At 55.9% G+C, this 21110-nt stretch overlaps 2 protein-coding genes across 4 annotated transcripts; both read left to right on the top strand.

The window, feature by feature from the left end:
- Nucleotides 1-643: 643 nt before the first annotated feature.
- LGALS1 (galectin 1) lies at nucleotides 644-3885 on the top strand. Its single transcript, XM_081247946.1, has 4 exons — nucleotides 644-756; nucleotides 2003-2082; nucleotides 3200-3371; nucleotides 3686-3885. Exons 1-4 carry the CDS (start codon nucleotides 748-750, stop codon nucleotides 3830-3832), a joined length of 408 nt encoding a protein of 135 aa, XP_081104072.1. The 5' UTR covers nucleotides 644-747; the 3' UTR covers nucleotides 3833-3885.
- A 4645-nt stretch (nucleotides 3886-8530) lies between these two features.
- NOL12 (nucleolar protein 12) lies at nucleotides 8531-13414 on the top strand. 3 transcript variants are annotated; one of them, XM_081249440.1, is made up of 6 exons: nucleotides 8531-8670; nucleotides 10437-10542; nucleotides 10807-10855; nucleotides 11386-11528; nucleotides 12491-12588; nucleotides 12984-13414. In XM_081249440.1, the coding sequence occupies exons 1-6, from the start codon at nucleotides 8588-8590 to the stop codon at nucleotides 13147-13149; spliced, it is 645 nt and encodes a 214-aa protein (XP_081105566.1). In that variant the 5' UTR covers nucleotides 8531-8587; the 3' UTR covers nucleotides 13150-13414. The 3 variants fall into 3 exon arrangements, with proteins under 3 accessions (XP_081105566.1, XP_081105568.1, XP_081105567.1); XM_081249442.1 differs by lacking the exon at nucleotides 8531-8670 and adding an exon at nucleotides 8864-9649; XM_081249441.1 differs by lacking the exon at nucleotides 8531-8670 and adding an exon at nucleotides 9970-10335.
- Nucleotides 13415-21110: the final 7696 nt, after the last annotated feature.

Genomic DNA, 21110 nt, shown 5'->3' with positions numbered 1-21110 from the left:
CAGGCAGGGGCTTTTGGAGGATCCCCGGCAGACCCCTCGGGAGGGCAGAACGAAGCCTGAGGCCTGAGCCCTGAGCCTGGGCGGCAGCCTCAAGCCTGGCACCGGCCCAGCCTTTCTTTAGCGCTAGTGAGGAGCACGAGCAGCAGCCGCAATCTCTGCTTCCGGGGGAGGCCCGGGGGAGGCCCAGGCGGGGCCAGGGCTTTGTGGGTCCTGGGTCCTCTGCAGAGGCGCCCAGAGCGGGCCACGCCCTGGCCCCTGCCAGGGAGCAGCCTCACGAACCCCAGATCTAATTCTTGAAGGACACTGCACCTCCTCAGCCGCCTTCTATGGGGGACCCCCTGAGCTCAGATAGCTGGCCCTGGCCCTCTTCCAGCCAACTCTTGGGCCTAGCTCATCCTCAAACTATTTTCCACTGGCTTCCCCCATTCTTTGCCACAGCACAATTTTGGGAAGGGGTAAGAGAATAGGAGGTGGAGCCTGGACCTTGGGGGGGTGGCTAAGAAGGAATGGGGGGGGTCTCCACTCTGATTGGTCATCTCTGCTCCAGAACTGGCTTCAAAATTCCATAGACTCCGCCTCCCGTGGCCCCCATCTCCCTTCTGAGTTACAATTGGCTCAGCGTCCAGGGGGCGGGACTCACCCGGGTCTGGTCCAGTTAAAAGGGTGGGAGCGGGCTGTGGCCCATCTCTCGGGTAGTCTTCAGACAGCTGGTCCCCAAGTCCCAGGAACATTCTCCTCTCCTCAATCATGGCTTGTGTGAGTATGGGGACCCCACCCCAAGGCCCACAGATGGCGTGGGGGCAGACAGCCAGGCAGAGTGAGGGCAGATCACGATCTGGGTTCTAGTTCTTGTGGCGTGGCCTTGAACAAATGTCTTTTCTGGGCCTCAGTGGCCGTGTCTGTAAAATGGGGGTGGGCTCCATGCTTCCCCAAGGCCTTCTCTGGCTTAAGAATTTTCTGGATTCCTCCAGGGTCTGACAGCCAAGGGCTGACATTCTGCAGCTCTCTGAGAAGTGGGAGTGGGAAGGGTGTGGCCGACTGGAGGTGGAGTGGGGCATTTTGAGGGCGCCCAGGCCCCTATCCCTTCCCCCTTCCCCCCAAAGAGCCTCCTGTCCCCTCCCCCCTGCAGCTGTCCCTGTCACTGGGCCAGGGCAGAGTCACCCTCTGCTCCAGAGCTGTAAAAGTCGCCAGGATCTGAGACAGGCTGTCGGGAGGGAGCCTGCCTGGGTTAGCCGAGGGCGGGTGATTCTGTCCAGGCTGGTCAGGTGGGGGCTGGGGGAATTCCCGCTCAACCATTCCTCCAAGCTGGGGGGTGGGGGCTGTGATAAAGGAGCAAGAAGGCAGCAAGAATCTTCTGCAGGCCCCTAGGGAAAGGATTCAAGTTTCTGGCAGGAGGAACCACTCACACCAGTGAAGCTTTGCGCTGGCTCTTGTTAACCCCGAGCCAGCCAGGTTGCAGGCTCCCGCCCTGGGCTGCTCTCCCTTCTTAGAGGGGTCTAGCTGTGCTCCTTAGGGGTCTCCTCTCCAGCCCCTGGCCCTCTCTGCACAGAGGAGCTTGAAGGGGATGGTGGGGGATGGCCCAGCCCCAGGCCTCTTCCTCTCCAGCAGAGGGGCAGACGCCTCACTCACCTTCCTTTGCCCTCAACTCGCAGTGTGACGCGTTTGGAGCCTGGTTCTCTTCATCTATTCAATGAGGCGATGGAGCACAGCACTCCACCTCCCAGGCTACTCTGCATCTAAAATCCCCGGGCTAAACCGCAGAAACTTTTAGATCCTGTCTTCTAGAACCTCAGTCATGTTACAGACAAGAAACTGACCCAGTTGGGAGTAGGGACTTGCCCAGCAGCACACAAAGAAGGAGAGTCTAGAACTTGCAGCCGGGTTCCTGAGCCTTCGGGTCGGCCAGGTCAGCGCAGGCCTGGTCTTCCCGGCGGGGGGCACGACCTCCCACCCTCCCACCCTGCGTCCTCTAACCCGGTTGGGCGGGGTCTTGTCTGCGCAGGGTCTGGTCGCCAGCAACCTGAATCTCAAAGCAGGGGAGTGCCTCAGAGTGCGGGGCGAGGTGCCCCCGGACGCCAAGAGGTGAGGGGACGACGGCGGGGGCGGCGGGCGGCGGGGGCGGGGGCTGGAGCTCGAGGGTCCCGCCCCGCGCCTGGCAGGGGCGTGGCTGGCCGGGCCGGCTCCTCCCTCCGGCGGGGCGGGGTTAATGTCGGCGGCTGCTGAGGCTACGTCTTCTGGGTGAGTCACTTCCTCCGCGGAGTCTGGACGCCCCCACCGTTGTCGCCCCCTTAAACTAAACCAGCTGCGGCCTCGTCATCTGCCTCGGCTGGCCTTCCCCTCCCCACTGCTGTGGGCGGGACCAGAGGCTGAGGGGGGCGGGGAGAGGGAATGAAAGGGTGTCACCCTCGCTGCCCGCCCTCTGAGGTCTGTATCCTGCGCTCTTCACTCTCGACTTTTCACTCCTTCGGTCCTTCCTTAACTCATCATTCATTCGGCCAGCTGGCCTAGTTTCTCCGCAGCCTTGTGAGCTTGGGCCAGTCAACCAACCGCCTTGAGCCTCGTTTGTTAATCAGTTAATGGAGGGGGGAGGTTGTGTGGAGGTGAAATGCTGGGTCATCTCACATGTTGATGACCAGCTGACAGTATAAAGAGCCGCACGCTTCATATGCACTGCTCATGTCATTCTTTCTAAATCCTCAGAGGGAGGCCTTGCTGTTACCTCGACTCAGCAAATGTATTATTGTTATTCGTTCATTCGCCCCACGGTTACAGAGCACCTACTGTGTGTCACGCATCATGCTGCGCACCAGAGATACAGAGATGGACAAGACAGACAGGACCCTTGCCCTCCCAGAGGTCACCATCTGGAGGGAGTCCCTGACCTTGACCAAACGGGCAGGGACACAAATTCATGTCTACAAGAGTCCTGGCTGTCAGCATAGCAAGGCCCTTAAGAGATACTTCCTGTGGAGCCCCCACTGTGCAGATATGGAAAGTGAGAACCAGATGGAGCAGGGACTTGCTCAAGGTCACACAGCAAGGAGGTGGCAGGGCACAGCTAGAATCCAGGTCTCCTTCCTCTTGGCTCCATGCGTTCCCCCGGTGAGGTCCATTCATGTGCACTGAGCGACACAGACTGGTCGGTCTGAGGGGGCTGCAGCGGGCGGGGGCAGCCTCAAGCCCACCCGCTATCCCCTAGCTTCGTGCTGAACCTGGGCAAAGATGGCAACAACCTGTGCCTGCACTTCAACCCCCGCTTCAACGCGCACGGGGACACCAACACCATCGTGTGTAACAGCAAGGATGGCGGGGCCTGGGGGGCTGAGCAGCGGGAGTCCGTCTTCCCCTTCCAGCCTGGAAGTGTTGTGGAGGTGGGCTGGGGCCTGGGGTGGGGTCAGGGCCCTGGCTGGGCTGGGGCAGAGCTGGGTTGAGTGGCTAGAGACCTGGGTCCCACCCTGCTCCCCTCCCCTCCCTCCCCATCTCCCCTCCCTCCCGTCACCTGCTGTGTGATCCTCGGTGAGCATCATCCCCTCTCCCAACCTCAGGGCCTCACCATGAAGCGGGGCTGTTGTTAGGGCTACGTGAGGAAAGGGCTCTGGGGGGACCTAGGACCTGCAGGCCGTGGCTGCAGGGCCGAGGCTCCCGCTATGGGGTCCACATGCTCACTACCCCTCTCCACCCCCAGGTGTGCGTCTCCTTCGACCAGGCAGACCTAACCATCCAGCTGCCTGGTGGATACGACTTCAAGTTCCCCAACCGCCTCAACCTGGAGGCCATCAACTACCTGGCAGCCGATGGCGACTTCAAGATCAAGTGCGTGGCCTTTGAGTGAAGCCAGCCGGCCCATGGCCCCCAATAAAGGCAGCTGCCTCTGCTCCCCGTGAACCAGCCTCCTGTGTGTGTGGGTGTGGAAGAGGAGGGTTCCGCCGACTCCCCCAGGCTCTGCCCCTCTTCACTTCCATTCACTGCCTCAGTGCATGCATACCTTTTTTTTTTGGCTGCACCGTGCGGCTTGTGGGATCTTAGTTCCCTGACCAGGGATCGAACCCGGGCCCATGGAAGTGAAAGCGCCAAATCCTAACCACTGGACCGGCAGGGAATTCCCTCGATGCATACCTCTTAAGTGCTAGTGACATCTTGTTCCCCTGGGTCCCCTGGGCTGAACAGAGAGCTCAATACACAACGAGGGGCTCAGTGCTAAATAAGACCCAGTCACTGCCCTCAAACAGCTCCCAACTCACTGGGCCCCAGCACACAGTAGATGCGCAAAAGATGTTGAAATAAACGAAAACAGGAAGAGAGGCAAGGACAGACTGATTCATGCCATGGTATCTGGGGAGGTGGAAGGAATACCTGGGGCCCCTCTCATTTGTTTTCATGAACTAGAAAGAGATCTGGTTCAGACAGTGCAGGGAGACCAGCTGTGTGCCCCTGTGGGCCTTAACTGACCTCTCTGAGCCTCGGTTTATTCATTTATACGAGGGGGATAACAGCACGGAGACTACCGTGGGACCGTTGTGAGGATGAAATGACGTGTGTGATGGAGGATGAGTGTAGGGCCTGGCACAACGTACACACGCAGTGGATAGTGTTTCCCGTCGCTGCCGCACTACCTCTTGAGATCTTATCCCCCGAATCTGAAGGGGAGTAAACAGGCTCTGAGTGATGACTCCCTGGTCTCTACCAGGCCCAGCTGAGCCTTCTGGGGCTCCCCAGGCATCCCAGCTTTGTGGCGCCAGGCCGCACACCTCAATGCTACAGTGTAAGGGCAACCAGGGTGCTAGTCTGGAAACTCGGGTTCTGTGGCCCTCCTCAGGACCCTCAACCCAACACAGGGAAGATGGGCTTGGGCGATGGCCCTGGCGCCACCTGCTGGCCCGTTTCTGTATAGGAGGAATTGGGGTCGGTGGCAGGATACGCCAGCCCCTGCAGAGAACCTACAAGTAGAGGCAGGTGGGCCGACTTGAAGCCCCGCCTTCAGGTTCTCAGAAGCTTCCTGCTGCACACAGCCTGTTCCCTGACGGAGAGTGCGGGAGACTCACTCTCCCTGAGATGAGCCCTCCATGAGCCTCTCCTCTGCTGGTTTCCAGAGGACGTGTTTTCCAAGACCAGCCAGGCTCCGTTACCTTGGAGGGCAATCACACTCACTTGTTGCAAGTGATGGGACATGAGCTGATAGCTGGGCAACGCTGCAGACCGACCGCGCCCCTGCACCTTCTCCCTTCTGCTCCCTGCTGTAGGGCCCCCTATCTCCCTGGGAAACAGCCCCTGGGAACTGAGCCAATGTTCCAAGATGGCTTGGAATCAGGACCTCAGTAGGCACCCCCAACCCCCAAGGCAGTCTCCTGCGGTATGTCTTGGGTGGGAGCTTGGCAAATCTCACTCTCCAGGACAGCCAGCACTAGCTGTGGAACCCTGGGTAGGTCTCTTCCACCCCCAAGTCTGGGTTTCTTCATCCATAAAATGGGGGTCATTATTTTCACCTGGCCTTTTTGGGTGGGTGATTCCCATCTCAGTGGGTCTGCTGGAGGGCACATCTCTATAAGAGGGCCAAGAAGGATGGAGTGCAAAGGCTGGGAGCTGCCATGAGCCACACCCGATCTCCAGGCCTTCCTGGGGCACCCGACTGGCCACCCAGAGAGAAACAGCTTTGGAAGTCTGGCTGTGGAGGGGCGCCCTCTGCTGGACATCAGAGAAAGTGTCTTCTTGACTGCCTTTCTCTGATCCCACTTATTCTCTCTACACTGGCGGAACTCAGCGATACTCCAGGACTGGGACTCCAACCAGGCAGAGGAAAGCCCTGGGGCAGATAAGGAGAGAGACCACTGGCAGTGGAAGAAAGAAATTGGGCTCGGAGTCAGACAGACTTGTGTCCAAACCCCAGCTCTATCACTGTGTGGCCTTGGAGCAGTTAATCAACCTCTCTGAACCTGTTTCCTCATCTATCAAATTGCATTAGTACTAGTATCCACCCTGTGCGGCCACTGCAAGGATCAGCTAACGTAGAGAACTACACTGTGCCTAGCACATAGTAGGCGCTCCATAACTGTTGGTTCCCTTTGCCTCTTTGAAGACTCGGTGTGTCTCAAGAGCCTGTGAAACTGGGTCCAGAGAAACTAAGCAGAGTTCTGCCCTTAGACCACTCAAGCTTCACCCTCATCAGCACTTGCTCTTCTTGTCTGTGTGACCTTGGGTAAGTGACTGCACATCTCTGGGCCTCATTAAAATGGAACTCATACCTCAAAATAGATAATCGTGTAAAGAGCTAAATTAATGGCAGCTGCCGTTATTCTTCTGGCTCATCATCTTCATCATCATTTCTGTTACGGAGAACGTACCATCTCTTGCTGTGCCTGGCACACAGCAGGTGTTCAATAAACATAAAAATAATGTCAAGGAGAAACTGACTTAAAAAGGGAAGTGTTTTAGACCATGAGTTGCAGTAAATGGCTCTCAAGCTTTTGGAATCTGGGTGGGGTTGCCAGTCCTGCATCTCTTTTCCTGGAGTAAAGGGGACCTGGAACTCCCAGGGAAGAGTTTGGAGCAACAGCACCTGCCCGAAGTGGCGGGCTTCACTCTGCCCTGGGAGCTTTCGCAGATGTGACGTCCCTGAACCACTCGTGGGCTGGCAGCTCGGGCCCGGTGGGCTGTGAGGGCGGACTGTACAGAGCTCCCCACGTGAAGTCCTGCATAAGCAGGTGTCTCCTTACTCCGTCCCCAGTCTCTGCGCCTGACTGGAAGCTCCGGGAGGGCAGAACCACTCCACACACAGGGCAGCAATTGAGGATGACGCTGCACACCACTTAATAATGGGGTGACTTTGCTTAAGTCACTTCTCTCTGAACCTCCACAGGAGGTGGCTCGCTGGGCATCTTTTTTGGGGGTATCACTGCATCCAAGGCAATGATTCCTCCCAGGAGGAGGGTGCCAAGGGTGGCATGGGGCATGGCCACTAGGGGGTAGCAGAGGGGCAGAGGGGCAGTTGTTCATCACCCTGAAGCCCCCCGCTGTGCCCTGTATTTGAGGATAACTTCCTCTCAGTGCCCAACGTGGAATCCCCCAGGCAGAGGACCCTTGTGGAATGGGTTCAACATTCATGGAGAGATGCACCTACTGTGTGCCTAGCTCCTTTCAAAACTCATGGTCAGGGTCTGCATCTTGCCCTCCGGAGGGGGTGTGCTGTTACTGGGAGAGTGATCCCTCAGGCCAGCGCCCCAGGATGCTGGGCCATGAGGCCAGTGACCCAGGTCAAGTCTCAGCTTTACCAAAGAACAGCAGTGTAACCCTGGACAAGTCGCTTCCCCTCTCTGAGATAACAGTTGCCTTCTCTGTGTGCCTGGCACACAGTAGGCACTCAATATGTGTGTGCTTACTTGCTCTCTGGGCTCCAGTCACTTGTCAAAGAAGAGCATTGGGTCCTAAGAGTCTGTTATCTGCACTCTCGGACTGTTCTGTGGTCACCTCCTCTGGGAAGCCTTCCACACTGGAAGAGCCAACCCTGAGCTCCTCCAGCCCCCTGTGCATCTCACAGCAGAGGTGTCATCCCCTGGACTGTAATGATCATTGACCCTGTGGACCCGAGAGTCCTTAAAGGCAAGGGCAGCAGCTTGTCTGCAGTACCCAGCACAGATGAGTCAAGAATGGGGGATTCAGGCACACAATCCCAGCTACTAAAATTCCCCTTCAGGTGTTTTACTTACTGCCTTCACATTCGTGCCCTCCTTTTTAGTAGAGAATGTGTTACTACATCCCAACTCCATACTTGGGGAACTGAGGCACAGACAGGGGTGATGGCTTGTGTAGCAAACACATGTGTGACATGTGTTATGTTATACATACCCGCTACATAACACACTTATCCCTCACAATCAGGGTTCTCAAAATTTGGTCTGTGGACCAGCAACATCAGCATCACCTGAGAACTTGCCTGAAGTGCAAATTCTGGGGCTCACTCCAGAACTGCTGAATCAGAAACTCTGGGGTGGGCCCAAGCGATCTGGGTTTCAGCAAACCCTCCAGGGGATTCTGATGCACTCCAACGTTTGGAAACCACTGCCTTACAATACCTACCAAGTCACTATGATTAGTCCTCTTTTACAAACAGGGTGATTGAGGCACAGTGAAGGCAACTGGTCCAGGACCATACAGCTGTAACTGGGGTACCAGGATTCTAATCCAGGTAGTTTGGCTCCAGAAACGTGCTCTTGGAGACCACCACGGAGTTGACATCCAAATCAAAAGAAGGATCAGCAATCTTTGGCCATTCACTAATAACTCTGTATTGAGCACCTACTATGTGCAAGGCACCGTGCTAGGCGCTGGGACCTCTGGGTCTCGCTCTCACCGTTGTTAGTCTAAGAGAGGGAGTGGGGCTGGGAGTCGCGGGGGTGGGTTGGGGAGGGCAGGAATCTTGCCTGTTAACAGTCAGAAGAAGGGGACGGGGAGACGGGCTGGGCGGCCCCTTTAAAAGGCGGGGCCTGACGAGCGGAACTGCGGGGCGTCTCTGCGGGGCACTTCCGGGAGGCTGGAAGCACTACACCCGGAAGTGTCAGGTGAGAGGGAGCCGCGCCGCCGAGGCCTCACCGCTATGGGCCGCAACAAGAAGAAGAAGCGAGATGGCGACGGCCGGCGGCCGCGGCTCATTTTGAGCTTCGACGAGGAGAAGCGGCGGTGAGTGTCAAGGCTGGACCGTATCCTCTTCGGGCCGCCGGGCAAGGCTAAGGCCAGGTCCGCTGGCACACGCTCACGCGGAGGGCCCTTCCGGTCCCGCCCTCTGGGCGTGGTGCGAAGCTCCCGCGGAAGGAAGCGGGCGCTCTGGGCCCCCAGCCCAGAGGAATGGAATCGTCCGCCCCGCCCTTACTTCTCTTTTCGGCTCCTCAACCTGCCTAGCGTTGCTCTACGCGCCGCCCGAGAGCGGAGAGCTCGGGTCTCCGAGCGGTGGCTTCGACCTCTGTAGCCCAGCCCGGCGGCCCCGCACACAGCCGACTCAGCTGTTTTTGATGAACGATGAGTGAATGAAACGAGTGGCTTAAATTCATTTATTCACCAGGCGATTACTAAGCTCCTTCGGGGTGTGCGCGCCAGGCCTCGGGATCCCTGAGTCGGACCCCTAAGCCTTAGCGTCCGGCCCATCACATGTCCCCCATTCAGAGTGCCACCTGGGCATATGGTAGTGGGTCAGTGGAAAGGCGAGCGTTGGGCCCCGGAACAGATGGGAATGGTGCAGCAAGCTCTAGAGAGATGAGAGGGGCTGAGATCAGATAGGGGGAGGGAGGGGGATGCTGAAGCATCATCAAGAAACTCAGGGTGGGACTTCCCTGTTGGCACAGTGGTTAAGAATCCGCCTGCCAATGCAGAGGACATGGGTTCGAGCCCTGGTCCGGGAAGATCCCACATGCCGCGGAGCAACTAAGCCCGTGAGCCACAACCACTGAGCCTGCGCTCTGGAGACTGCGAGCCACAACTACTGAGCCTGCGTGCCACAACTACTGAAGCCCATGCGCCTAGAGCCCGTGCTGCACAACAAGAGAAGCCACTGCAATGAGAAACCCACGCACCGCAACGAAGAGTAGTCCCCACTCGCCTCAACTAGAGAAAGCTCATGCGCAGCAACGAAGACCCAATGCAGCCAAAAATAATAAATAAATAAGTAATAAAAAGAAACTCAGGGGCTTCCCTGGTGGCGCAGTGGTTGAGAGTCCACCTGCCAATGCAGGGGACACGGGTTCGTGCCCCGGTCCGGGAAGATCCCACATGCTGCAGAGCGGCTAGGCCCGTGAGCCATGGCCGCTGAGCCTGTGCGTCCGGAGCCTGTGCTCCGCAGCGGGAGAGGCCACAACAGTGAGAGGCCCGTGTACCGCAAAAAAAAAAAAAAAAAAAAAAAAAGAAACTCAGGGTGGCATCAACACAACTTACAGATGAGTCCAGGGGCGGGGTCCTGGGCAAATGGGGGGTTGGTCCAATGGAGAGTTCGTGGAGGTCTGGGTGAGGGTGGCCTTGAAAGCCCCACTAGAAGTGGCTTAATTCACTGAGTAATGGAGTTTGCCAGAGAAGAAGGGACCCTCACCTGTTCTAGGTTCAAAGGCCCTCAGCCTGTGCCCACCACCTGGCCCTGTTGCTGGCAGCTGAGAGCCCTGGAGGGTAGTGAGTGGAGAGAGGCAGCATCTCCCTCTCTTTCGCTAACCTTACACTCTCTGTGACCTTGGGCAAGTAACCTTGCCTCTCTGTGCCTCAGTGTCTCCCATCTGTAAAATGGGGATGGGTACCTACTACTCAGGTTGCTATGAGGATTACATGAGTTAACGTGTACATTTTTGGAATGGTGCTTGGCACACGGTGAGTGCATTATTAGGTTTTTTTTCTTTTTTTTTTTCTCTTTGTGGAGCAAGCTCTTCTTTCCTTGTATCCTGACTTACTTTCTTGCCTCTCTGCTGTAGGGAGTACCTGACAGGCTTCCACAAGCGGAAGGTGGAGCGGAAGAAAGCAGCCATTGAGGAGATCAAGAAGCGGCTCAAGGAGGAGCAGAAGAAGCTCCGGGAGGAGGTGCAGAGGGAGAGGGCAGGAGGGTGCCTCTGACTTCCAGGGGACTTGCAGCCTCGATGGCTCGAAAAGGGGCACCTGCAGGGATGAGGGGAGGTGTGGGCAGATAGAGACACTGTGGGCCCAGGACTGGGGAGGGTTTAGGGTGAGATCTCCTGGTCTTTGTCTTCAAGTCATGGTCTTACTCACCCTGGAGGTGAGCAGTGCCTCTGCCTGAGGTTGGGCTGAGAGGCCATACTCACCATGTTCCCTTCCCTTTGGTTTTAGCGCCACCAGGAATACTTGAAGATGCTGGCAGAGAGAGAGGAGGCGCTGGGTAATCCCATCCTTGGCCTGTCCTGGAGAATAGCCAACAGGCTGAGTTTATTTATCCCTTGGTGGGTGTGAGGGCTGCACAGAAGCTGACGTCCCTTGTTTTAGGGGTCTTGGTGGTGACCTGGCAGCCAGGGGTAGTCCTCTGCTGTCTCTAAATGTCAGTGGATCAGTGGATCAGAGACCAGGAGGAGATCCAAACCTCTTGGTAAACCGATCATGAGCAGAAAGGCCAGCTTCTGAGGCCTGGAGGGACTGGGGGTGGAGGGGTAGGGGAAGCAGCAGCTCCTGGTGTGGCTCCAGCTTTGTCCTGGGGGGGACCAGGGGGTCTGAGGTCTCCCTGGAGCATGAAGGGAAGAGTTGGGGGTCATTTACAGCATTTGCAGGCCAGGCTCTGGAGCTGGGGGCTTCCTGGATGCCCTCCGATAGAGCAGGGGGGCCACTGTACTCCAGGGCTGGGGGCAGGGGGCGGTGGCTGGAGCCTGCTTACTTGTGCCCTGGGGCTGAGGCCTGGCTCTGTGCCCACCTGCACAGAGGAGGCAGACGAACTGGACCGGCTGGTGACAGCAAAGACAGAGCCGGTGCAGTACGACCACCTCAACCACACGGTCACCGTGACCACCATCAGCAACCTGGACCTCTCAGCGGCCCGGCTGCTCGGACTGCCCCCGCCTGAGGTGGGTCTCCCTCGCAGCCCCAGGGAAGAAGGGACACAGGGGCAGCCTGGCTGGCCAGGGGGTCACTAAGTGCGGGTCCATGTCATAGGATTCCAGTGTGAGGGGCTCTTTCCTCTGGGGCACCCTCCAGGGCCTGGACAAAAGCCCCGAGCCTGGGGCTTCAGAGGCCCGCTCCACCACTAGTGGCTGTGGGAACCTGGGCAGGTCTCTCTGCCTTGTCTGCTTCCCTTCACCACTACCTTGGGGTCACTGATGATAGCGGCTGCCTCGTGGGGTCGCTGTGGAGGATTAAAGTGGTCGATCCACTAGAAGCCCTTGAGAGAGCGGTTGATTGTGATCACTCCCACTGCACGGTATGTCTCTGTGCCCTGATCTGTGGGGTGTGAGTCATAGCAAGTTCCAACCAGCATTTTTTTTTTTAAAGAAAAGGAACATAATATCATTGAAAATATCAGAAAGCATCACAGCAAGTGCTGTCTTATGAAACGTTTGTTTCAGTTAAACTTGTGTTTGGGTCGCGTAGGGGTTTATATGCGTGTGCACGTACAGTCACCAGGTAAACCACAGCCCCGAGCATGGGTTACGGTGTCCTCAAGTTCGAGGGCCGCCGCTTTATCACATCCTTTCTGAGCTCACACTCACCTTGTATTTGGTGCTTATTCTTCTGTAAGTTCTGATGCAAAGACCAGTCTTCTCTCCATCTTAGAGTTCGTTCATTTGTGAATGTTTGAGTGTGTCCACTGTAGGCTGTGGCGGTGGAGGACTTTGGAATCCAGCTCTGCCCGTGTCATCCCTGCTTTAGGGCACACGTGGCCTTTCCACCCACGGCCTTCTCTGAGCCCCGGCCCAGGGGAGGGAGGTGGCAGGTCATGCCCCCGCGCGACAGAGCTGCAACTGCTCAGGGTGCCCAGGCCCCTCGATCCACCGCTCCCTGTGACCGTCCTTCTCCTGTGCTTCTTTAGCAAGGGGCTGGGCACAGGTCTGAGGAGGAGGCATCGTCTGCGGAGAAGCTGACCAGAGCCTTACCCAGGAAGTCCAGAGACCCTCTGCTGTCCCAGCGGTGAGCCCTGGCCTGTCCTCCCCTGTGAGCCTGCTGCTATGGCTGGCGTTGTGAGGGCGCCTGTGGTGGGTGGTGTGGGGCCCTGGTTAGCCCTCTGCTCTGCTTGTCAAGTGGTCCTCGGCCTCCCTCACTGCCCCCTACCTCCACCCTCTGAGAATGTCTGACCCTGGGTACCCCTAGTGCCTGGGGTAAGGGCCTTTCTTGCTGTGAGCTGAGGAGCTGGCAGGCCCTCTGGGGACAGAGTGTGCTGCCTTTGGAATGGCGTCCATGGCCTGTCCTGACTTCCCCTCCATGAGCTGGGCCGTCAGTCACCCCCCTGCCCAAACTTCCACCCGCACCCTGTTCCCCAGGGTAGACTGAGGCCCGAGCCTCACCAGCCTTCCGCCCTCCCACAGGATCTCCTCTCTCACTGCCTCGCTGCATGCGCACAGGCGCAAGAAGGTCAAGAGGAAACATCCCAGCCGGGCCCAGAACTCCACCAAGAAGCCCCCAAGCGCCACTCGTACCAGTAAGACCCAGCGCCGCCGGCTGACAGGCCAAGCCCGGCACAGCGGGGATTGAGCCCTGAGACCCAGGCCGTGCCCCAGCCTTGGCTGCAAGGACCTGTCCTGTCCCAGCTTGGCTGTCCCGTAAGCCAGCCTGCACCCAGGCGCTGACTCCCCAGCCCAAACTTGGGAGGCCAGCATCTCTCCGGCCTGGGGCTTGGACTCCAGCCGACGTAGGTGGCTGAGAGCTGGCCTCCACCAGGGGGGGCCTCCAGGGTCACGTTTGGGGCATCTTCCCAAATGTATACCCCACCGAACCTTGATTACATTTGTGAAAGTAAGCGCACGTGTGGACGGTTTGTCCCTGGCCCTGATGCCGCACGCCGAGGGCAGGCGTTTGGGGTGGAGGGAGCTGCTGGGGTGTGGTCATCCTCGCTGTCCAGCAGTCCTCCCTGTGGGCATGAAACGCTAGCGCTAGGCCTGGGCCCCCAACCCGGGTGAAGGCCAGCGCCACCACTGCTAGAAGCCAGGGTCTCCCTGCAGCTCTGGAACCTGGGCTGGTGGCTGAGCAGAGCTGGGCTCTGCCTTTTCGTGGCTGGGACTTTTTGCCTCTTCCTTCTCCTTGGCCTTGCTGGCCTCCTTAGCTGATATTGAAGGGGTGGAGACGGGGGAGTCCCGGAGTATTCCTCACACCCCCAAACTTGGGCAGCTTCCCCAGGCTTCCAGCAGCTCCCAGACAGAGCCCAATAAAGAAGGAGCGATTAGTCCCTTGTAAAGAAAATACATCTCCACTTGCCTGAACGCCTGGCCCTTTCAGAGTAGGCCCCTCATGAGGCCGGCTGGTGCTTGGTGAGGCCTGCTGCTTTTTCACACTTCTTCCAGGGAGACCTTCAGGTGCAGCTTCAGAGCCGCTGGAAACCAGCCTGTTAGTGACCCACGTCACTCACACTCCCCGCTCTTCTCCTGACTGAGCTGGGCTGGTGGCAGAATCCAGGTCCAGCTGCCTCAGGTGGATGTGGTGCCAGTGAGGACAGCCGGGCATCTGTTCTGGACACTGTCAGACCCCACTTGCGCTGACTGGTTCCTGTGACTCTGGGCCAGGGCACAGGAATTTCAGGTTGCGTCCTGATTAGCGGAGCTGTGTCGGGCCCTGACACTAGGACTGCAAAGGGAAGACACATGAGCTCTAGGCCCCTGTGCAGCTGATGGACTAGTGAGTGTGTGTGAGGGGAGCGCAGGTTCTGTTCAGCCCTGGGGCGTGGGGGCTCCTGGAGGAGGGGAGCAGGGATCGGGGGTCCGCAGAGCCGGCCTTCCCCTCCACTCACCCTGTGGCGGGGCTGCCAGGAGCAGCCCTGGCCCTGCACTGGCCGGGCGTTCTCCCCTGTCACCATCAGCCCGCCGTCTGGTGCTGGCTGCTGCAGGTCTGAAGGCCACACCTGGCCATGGGAACGTGAAGCTCAGGGCTTGTGGCTGGGAAGCCCGGTGACCTGGCTTCTTGACTCCTTCCACCTGCTCTCCCTGCTGCCTTCCTGTTGTCCTCCCCGTGCTTGGGGTGGGGCGACTTGCCCCATTTGGCTGCCTCTATCCAGGGCAGAGGGCAGAGCTTGTACAAGCTGTCCAGGTGGTTCTGGTACTTGACCCGGGGCAGTGAGTCTCTCCCTCACAGCCCCTTGTGATCAGGAGCAGAGATGAGCCTGGGGGATTCACACACACGGCCAGGCTGGGGTTTGAGTCCTGGCTCAGCCGCTGGCCCACTGTGTGAGCCCCTCACTGCTGACTTCACTGGGACTGCCTCCCCACGTGTGAGATGTTATAAGACGCCTATCTCGCAGGCCTGCCTGGAGGCTGAAGGGAGACCACGTGCATGAACCGCTTCCCACGGCTCCTGACTTTCCCAGGTGTGCCTTCTGTGTGTGCGTGGCTGCCACTGAGACACCGTGCCGGGCTCTCTTCTCTATCCCCAATGACATAGGATGTTTTATAACTTATACCTACATTTGTACTAGTATTAAGTTCTCATCCACTCTCTCCCACGTGTGCCCTCAGAAACCAGCAGACCAAGGAAATTGAATCATGGTAATTTTTGCCAATCCTAAGGTTGAAAGTGATAGAGTCAGAACTCTCTGGAGAACTTGTCTTTTCTCTCCATGTTCTACCTGGATTCTTCCTGTCGCTCCCCATCCTGTGGGCCCTGTGGTTTGGGACCTCTAGGAGCTTAATCAGGAAAGATTAGATTTAGCTACATATAATATGAAACAAGATTTTAAAATAACTGGCTGGGCTTCCCTGGTGGCGTAGTGGTTGAGAGTCCGCCTGCCGATGCAGGGGACACGGGTTCGTGCCTCGGTCCGGAAAGATCTCACATGCCGCGGAGAGGCTGGGTCCGTGAGCCGTGGCCGCTGGGCCTGCATGTCCGGAGCCTGTGCTCCGCAGCGGGAGAGGCCACAACAGTGAGAGGCCCGCATACCACACAAAAAAATAATAATAATAAATAAAATAAAATAACTGGCTTATGTAAGAGAGGAATTCTTAGGTTAACAAAGATGGAAGGTAGCTAGCTTGGAGTGGAGATGGCAGGCTTTTAGTTTTTTGTTTTGTGCCATTTTCAACACATGGGTTCCATCTCGTGGTCCAAGATGGCTGCCTGAGCTTCAGCCATCATATCTGCCTCTCAGCTGCAGGAAGGAGGAAGGGATGAAGGTCAGGGCCCTCCTTTTAGGAACACTTGATGCTTGTGCTATTAGGCAGGTGGCAAAGGCTTAGGGCAGGAGGAAGAGGGAGCTCCTAGTTCCAGGGAAGGCTGGGGTCCGTGGTCTATTCTGGAGAATCGTGTACCCACTAAGAATTGGGGATTGCGTTACTAATGGGAGAATTGGTATTGGGGTGCAAGCAGCAGATTCTCACACAGGAGCCAAATATGTAAAGGGCTGTCCAGAGGGGATCCAACTGTGGAACTAAGCCATAGCAGACGCTCATCCAGATGTTCCTATTACCGCACTGAACTTCCCAGATGGGTCAGGCCTGTGCTAGTAAAACAAGGAGCAATGGCCATGGTTACTGGGAGCCAGGCCTCAGCTCAGTAGAGGAAAGAACTCTCCTAGTAGGATCTGTTTTGGGGTGGCCTGATTCTCCCCCGGGGGCTGAGGTGAGCAGGCCGGGTGGAGCTGCCCGCTAGCGCCTGAAACTGAGGAGGAGAGGGATCTAATGTTAAGCCTCAGCTTCCTTCCTCTCCAAAATGCCCTTGACCTTGATGTTCCCTAGACTTGAGCTGTTGCCCTCCCTTTAGCTGTGTGGAGGGCTCTGGGGAGGGGTTCCCAATTCATCCTGAGCTTGGAGGGCTCACTGCCTGCTCTTTTGTGAGCAGGTCCATCTTAGAAAAGCCCTCCTGGGACTTCGTTGGTGGTCCAGTGGTGGTTAGGACTTTGTGCTCCCAATGCAGGAGGCCCGGTTCGATCCCTGGTCGGGGAACTAGATCCTGAATGCTGCAACAAAACTAAAAGATCCCACTTGCTGCAACTAAGACCCGGCGCAGCCAAATAAATAATTATTAAAGAAAAAGAAAAAAGAAAAGTCCTGTTCTGAGCAAACATCTGCCTCCTCCAGATGCCAGAGAAGCTCTTTAGGTGTTTGCACTCTGCCCTCCGCCTTTCTCACCTTGGCTCTGAGCTGCCTCCTCTGGGAAGCCTTCCTTGACACCTGGCAATCAGTCATTTCTCCATCTGGGCTCCCGGGATACTTTGCGTTTCTTTCTTTTAAACACTGAACATATTATAACCTGGTTACCTCTTTCCCCCGAGACAGGCCCTGAGCTTTCTGAATGGGAAGTTGTGTCAGTCATTTCTGTGTTTCTGCTCTTGAAACAGGACCTGAATCGCTGTAGGTTTTTGGCCAGTCCTGGCTGGATTACACTGGACCCATTCCCCCTCCTCACAGGTAACCCTTGAAATAATCTTTTTGAGATTTTCTTGGCCCTAGTGCCATGCTTTCCTGTCTGCAAGTTTCTGAATCTAGTTTTTTCTCCTCATCGCCACAACCATCTCCCGTGGGCCCTTGCTGAAACCTTCCCTGTCCAGTGAGCTTTGCCCTCTCCCTTCCCCCTTAGACACCATGATTGGCAAATAACCAGAAGAAGGAGGATGGAAAACAAATTTATCAAGCACCTCCAGTGTGCCAGTGATGACATTAACTCAACAACAACACTGTGAAGTGGGTACTAGCTCCATTCAACAGTTGAGAAAACTGAGTCTCAGGTTAAGTTACATCAAAAGTTACCCCGTTATAGATAATAAGACATGATCCTCACATCTCATGAAGGAGACAGACACATGGAGATCACCTTGGAGGTCGGTTCAATAAAGTATAGGCTCAGGGGGGCACAGAACAGAGAGGAGGTGACATTGAAAGGAGTCTTGGAAGATGGCTAGGTGGATGGGAGAGGGGATGGGCAGGCAGAGAGCCCTTGGTGAGCAAAGGTGGGGGAGGGGTGGTCAGAGGAGAGGAGAAAGCTGCAGAGGCCGGCAGGGACCAGACCCTTAAGGGCCTCAGATACTGAGCTAAAGATCTGGACCCTTATCTTGGGGCAGTGGGAGCCTCCGATGTGGGAGTAGGGGTTGAGCCTGGAGAGAGTCAGAGTCAGGGATTCATTTGAGAAAAATCTCTCTGGTGGCAGCGTCAGGGTGCACCAGGGGGACTGGAAGCTCCAAGACCCTCAAGCAATAATCCTGGGGAGGGGTGGGCAGACCCTCCTGTCATGCAGGCACCACTTGCTCTCGGTTACCAAGTGTTTACTGAGCACTGGTAGGGAAGTGCTTAGTAAAGCACCAGTATTGGGTGCTTAGCACTGGGGATACACTGGTGAGCAAGACAGGGTGGTCCGTGCCCTCCAGGGGCTTACATTCCCTGAGCTGTTTCTATAGGGACAGAGAGGAGGAGAGAGAATAACATTTACTGAGCACTCACTGTATGCCAGTCACTCTTTACCTGGTTTAACTCACTGAGTTCTCACCATAACCCCACAGGGTAGGTAATTCCATTAAGCCCATTTTGCAGGTGAGGCACATTGAGATACCCCCCAACCCTACCCTGATGTCCTCCAGGACACTGTTTTAGCTGAGTTCTAACTGCTCACTCTCTCTCAGTTGGAGCTGGGATTTAAGCTGAGGGTCATCTCTGGCTGGGCACATGTACATCTCCAGGGAAGGATCAAGAAGGTAGATATACCCAAGCCATGGGTCCTTCTGCAAAGAATTAAGTCACACCCTAGATACGTAAGTTAACACTGCTGGACTAGCTGAACAAACCCAAAGAAACGGGAGGCGGAGATCCAGGATCTTACCTCCAGGGGGCGCCACTCACGTGGTCGACAATGTGAAAGACACCCCAGGAACAACGGGAGTCTTGCACAGGATCCCCGCAGAGTGAGCCCTCACTTAAGGCTGGGGAAGCCAAAGAGGGCTTCCTGGAGGGGGTGGGCATTTAAGCCATCACTAAAGGATGAAAATCTGTGATTTACCATTTCAGAGACACTGCATAAAAGAGAAGTCCTGAAGATTAGTTTGATTTGACTCACATAATGTTTAAAAACAATTTGACTTAGCCATATTTAAAATTTTTTGAGGTTTTATATAAAAGTTCAGATTTCCAGCTTCTCCAGCTCCTGCAGGCTTTGGATCACCACTTTACAGGGTAGGTAGCTTTGGGCTGGAGCCAACCCTGATGACCACTTTAGAGACTCATACCTTCCAGCCCCTGCTCCACTGGGTCACAGCCCCCTGCATCGCTACCTTGCCTGCCCAGACCATGTGACACTCCAACAGGCCTGTGAGACCGGAGGCCTGGGATGACCCTTCCCACTTGATCAGTGAGGAAACTGAGGCTCACGGGGGTAGAGTGGGATTAGAACTGTCACTTACTGTTCTGCTTCCCCAAATCTCTGAAGAGGTATGTCTGCGCCGAGGGGAAGGGTGTGAGCCAAGGGGTAGAGGTGAGCAGGCACAGACTCTTCAGGGAGCGGAAAGGGCAATGGGAGGCTGGGGCTAAATGGTGACAAGTGGGATGCTGCCCTGGCTGCCACCATTATGCCCTGAGCCATCCCACAGAACTCAAGAGTGTGTTTTCAGACCAGGCACTGTCATCGAGGGTCTGGGTGGCTTTGGGCAACTTGCTTGAGTCTTGAGTTTCCCATCTATACAATGGGGTTGTAGCTGCCCTTCCCATCACAGGGATGAAAGTACCACTGTCCCCCACAGGAGGGGGCTTCCTCCAACAGACCCCTTCACTCGTCCCAACACACCCTTGGCTCACCGGCCCCCTTCAGGACCCTGGCTGCTGCCCACCCCCAATCCCCCCACCGCAAGTGTTTTCCCTGCCCTGGAGGAATGCAACCAGGTAGCTCCAGAGCTGCGGAGAGCACTCAGGACAGCCCACCAATCCCGCCCACTGACTCTCCCCCTCACCTCCTTATTCTTTCCCCTCCAGCCTCGCTGCTTCTTTCCCCTCAGCCTGAAATGCTTTTCCCAGGACCTGCAGGCTCACTGCCACGTCTTCTCCGGTCTTTGCTCAAAGGTCACCATCTCAGAGAGGCCATCGCCGACCACCTTATTTATTTATTTTTTAATGTTTAACATTTTCTAAATATTTATTTTTGGCTTTTTGTAATGTTAAATAAGAAATAGAGCCATTGGAATTGTTTTATTGACTAAATATATGTGTGTATATATATGAGATCTAGCTGTAAATACTTCCTGACCACCTTATTTAAAAAGTAATGCTTTCCCCACACCAGCCACTTCCAACCCCCCGACCCCTTCATTTTTCTCCTTAGCACCTAACACCAGCCGACATACTCCATATATTGCTTCTTTATCATGTTTGGGATCTGTTTGTCTCCACTAGAACGTAAGTGCCACAAAAATAGGAGGTTCGCTCTTTTGTTCACTGATGTGTCCTCAGCACACACAATGGACAAAGTAGGGGCTCTGTAAGTATTGAATGAAGTGTCAGGAGTGCCACGCTGAGTTGGCTCCAGATTTTACTGATTGGTAGGGGCTAGAGAGCTGGGGCCATACCCTGATTTTCAAACTCAAACCAAGCACCCACCCACCCCCTGACTCAGAGAGGTCAAGTAACTGTCTCAAGATCCCATGGCCTCACTACAAGTGCTAGAGCCTCACTGCTCTCTGTTTTGCTTACAGTAATTGGGACTGAGCAGAAAGATCACTCTCCTTGTCATGAAGGTGTGCTTTCACCCACTCCGTCTTGTGCCAGGGTGACCTGTTCAGGGGTCTGTCTCTCCCCCTGGTCAGTGGGCTCCCCCTCTCAGAAGGAGCCACGTTTTATTCATGTTACCATATCCCTGGTGCCCAGCACAGGCCTGGCATGTGCCAGGTACCTGTGAATGTCTGAGTGAACTAGTGAATGAAGATGCTCTGTATTGACCAGTGGAGTCCAGACTCACCAGGGTTTTAGTCTTGGCTCTGCCACTTACTAGCTGGGTGACACTGGCGAATTAGTTAATTTCTCTGATCCTAGTTGCTGTGAAATGAGGATCTTGGTACTTAATCCTTCAGGTTACTACGTCCTCGTAGATGTAAAGCTTTTGGAATAGAAGCTGGCGCATAGTGCAGAATGTTCGCTTAGAAAAGAAGGCATATTTTTTAAAAAGGAGGAGCTTTGCATTTTGTGAGTGAGCTCCACATCAGTGGAAGTGTGCAAATGGATGTGCAAATGGTTGAAAAACCCTGGGCATTTCATTTCATCCTCACAGGTACTACTGCCACCTCCATTTTACAGATAAGAAAATTGAGACGCAGAGCCAAAGCCAGCCTAGGAGACTGTGGCGGGAACGAACCGAAGGGAAAGAGATTAAAAAGAGCCAGAATCAAAAAAAAAAAAAAAAAAAAAAGAGCCAGAATCGCCAGTGCCAGCCCTCTCAAGAACCCCCTGGGAACCCTGCCACTGCTGCTCGGGCTGAGCGTGCAGCGGGTCTGGCACTCGGAGGCATCTGGGCGCCGCCCGCTTCCGCCCCACCCCTTGCCG

This window comes from Mesoplodon bidens (assembly GCF_964165515.1).
Source record: "Mesoplodon bidens genome assembly, chromosome: 11".
Classification (NCBI taxonomy): domain Eukaryota; kingdom Metazoa; phylum Chordata; class Mammalia; order Artiodactyla; family Ziphiidae; genus Mesoplodon; species Mesoplodon bidens.
The sequence above is the reverse complement of the archived record's forward strand: the minus strand, read 5'-3'. Positions and strand labels throughout refer to the sequence as shown.

What these genes read in the sequence shown, in the direction of transcription:
- NOL12 (XM_081249440.1), top strand. Translation starts at nt 8,588, where the DNA reads ATGGGCCGCAACAAGAAGAAGAAGCGAGATGGCGACGGCCGGCGGCCG. An exon ending in TTCGACGAGGAGAAGCGGCG is followed by an intron (nt 8,671 to 10,436) that starts GTGAGTGTCAAG and finishes TCTCTGCTGTAG; the next exon opens with GGAGTACCTGACAGGCTTCC. An exon ending in GACCCTCTGCTGTCCCAGCG is followed by an intron (nt 12,589 to 12,983) that starts GTGAGCCCTGGC and finishes GCCCTCCCACAG; the next exon opens with GATCTCCTCTCTCACTGCCT.
- LGALS1 (XM_081247946.1), top strand. An exon ending in GTGCCCCCGGACGCCAAGAG is followed by an intron (nt 2,083 to 3,199) that starts GTGAGGGGACGA and finishes GCTATCCCCTAG; the next exon opens with CTTCGTGCTGAACCTGGGCA. An exon ending in AGCCTGGAAGTGTTGTGGAG is followed by an intron (nt 3,372 to 3,685) that starts GTGGGCTGGGGC and finishes CTCCACCCCCAG; the next exon opens with GTGTGCGTCTCCTTCGACCA.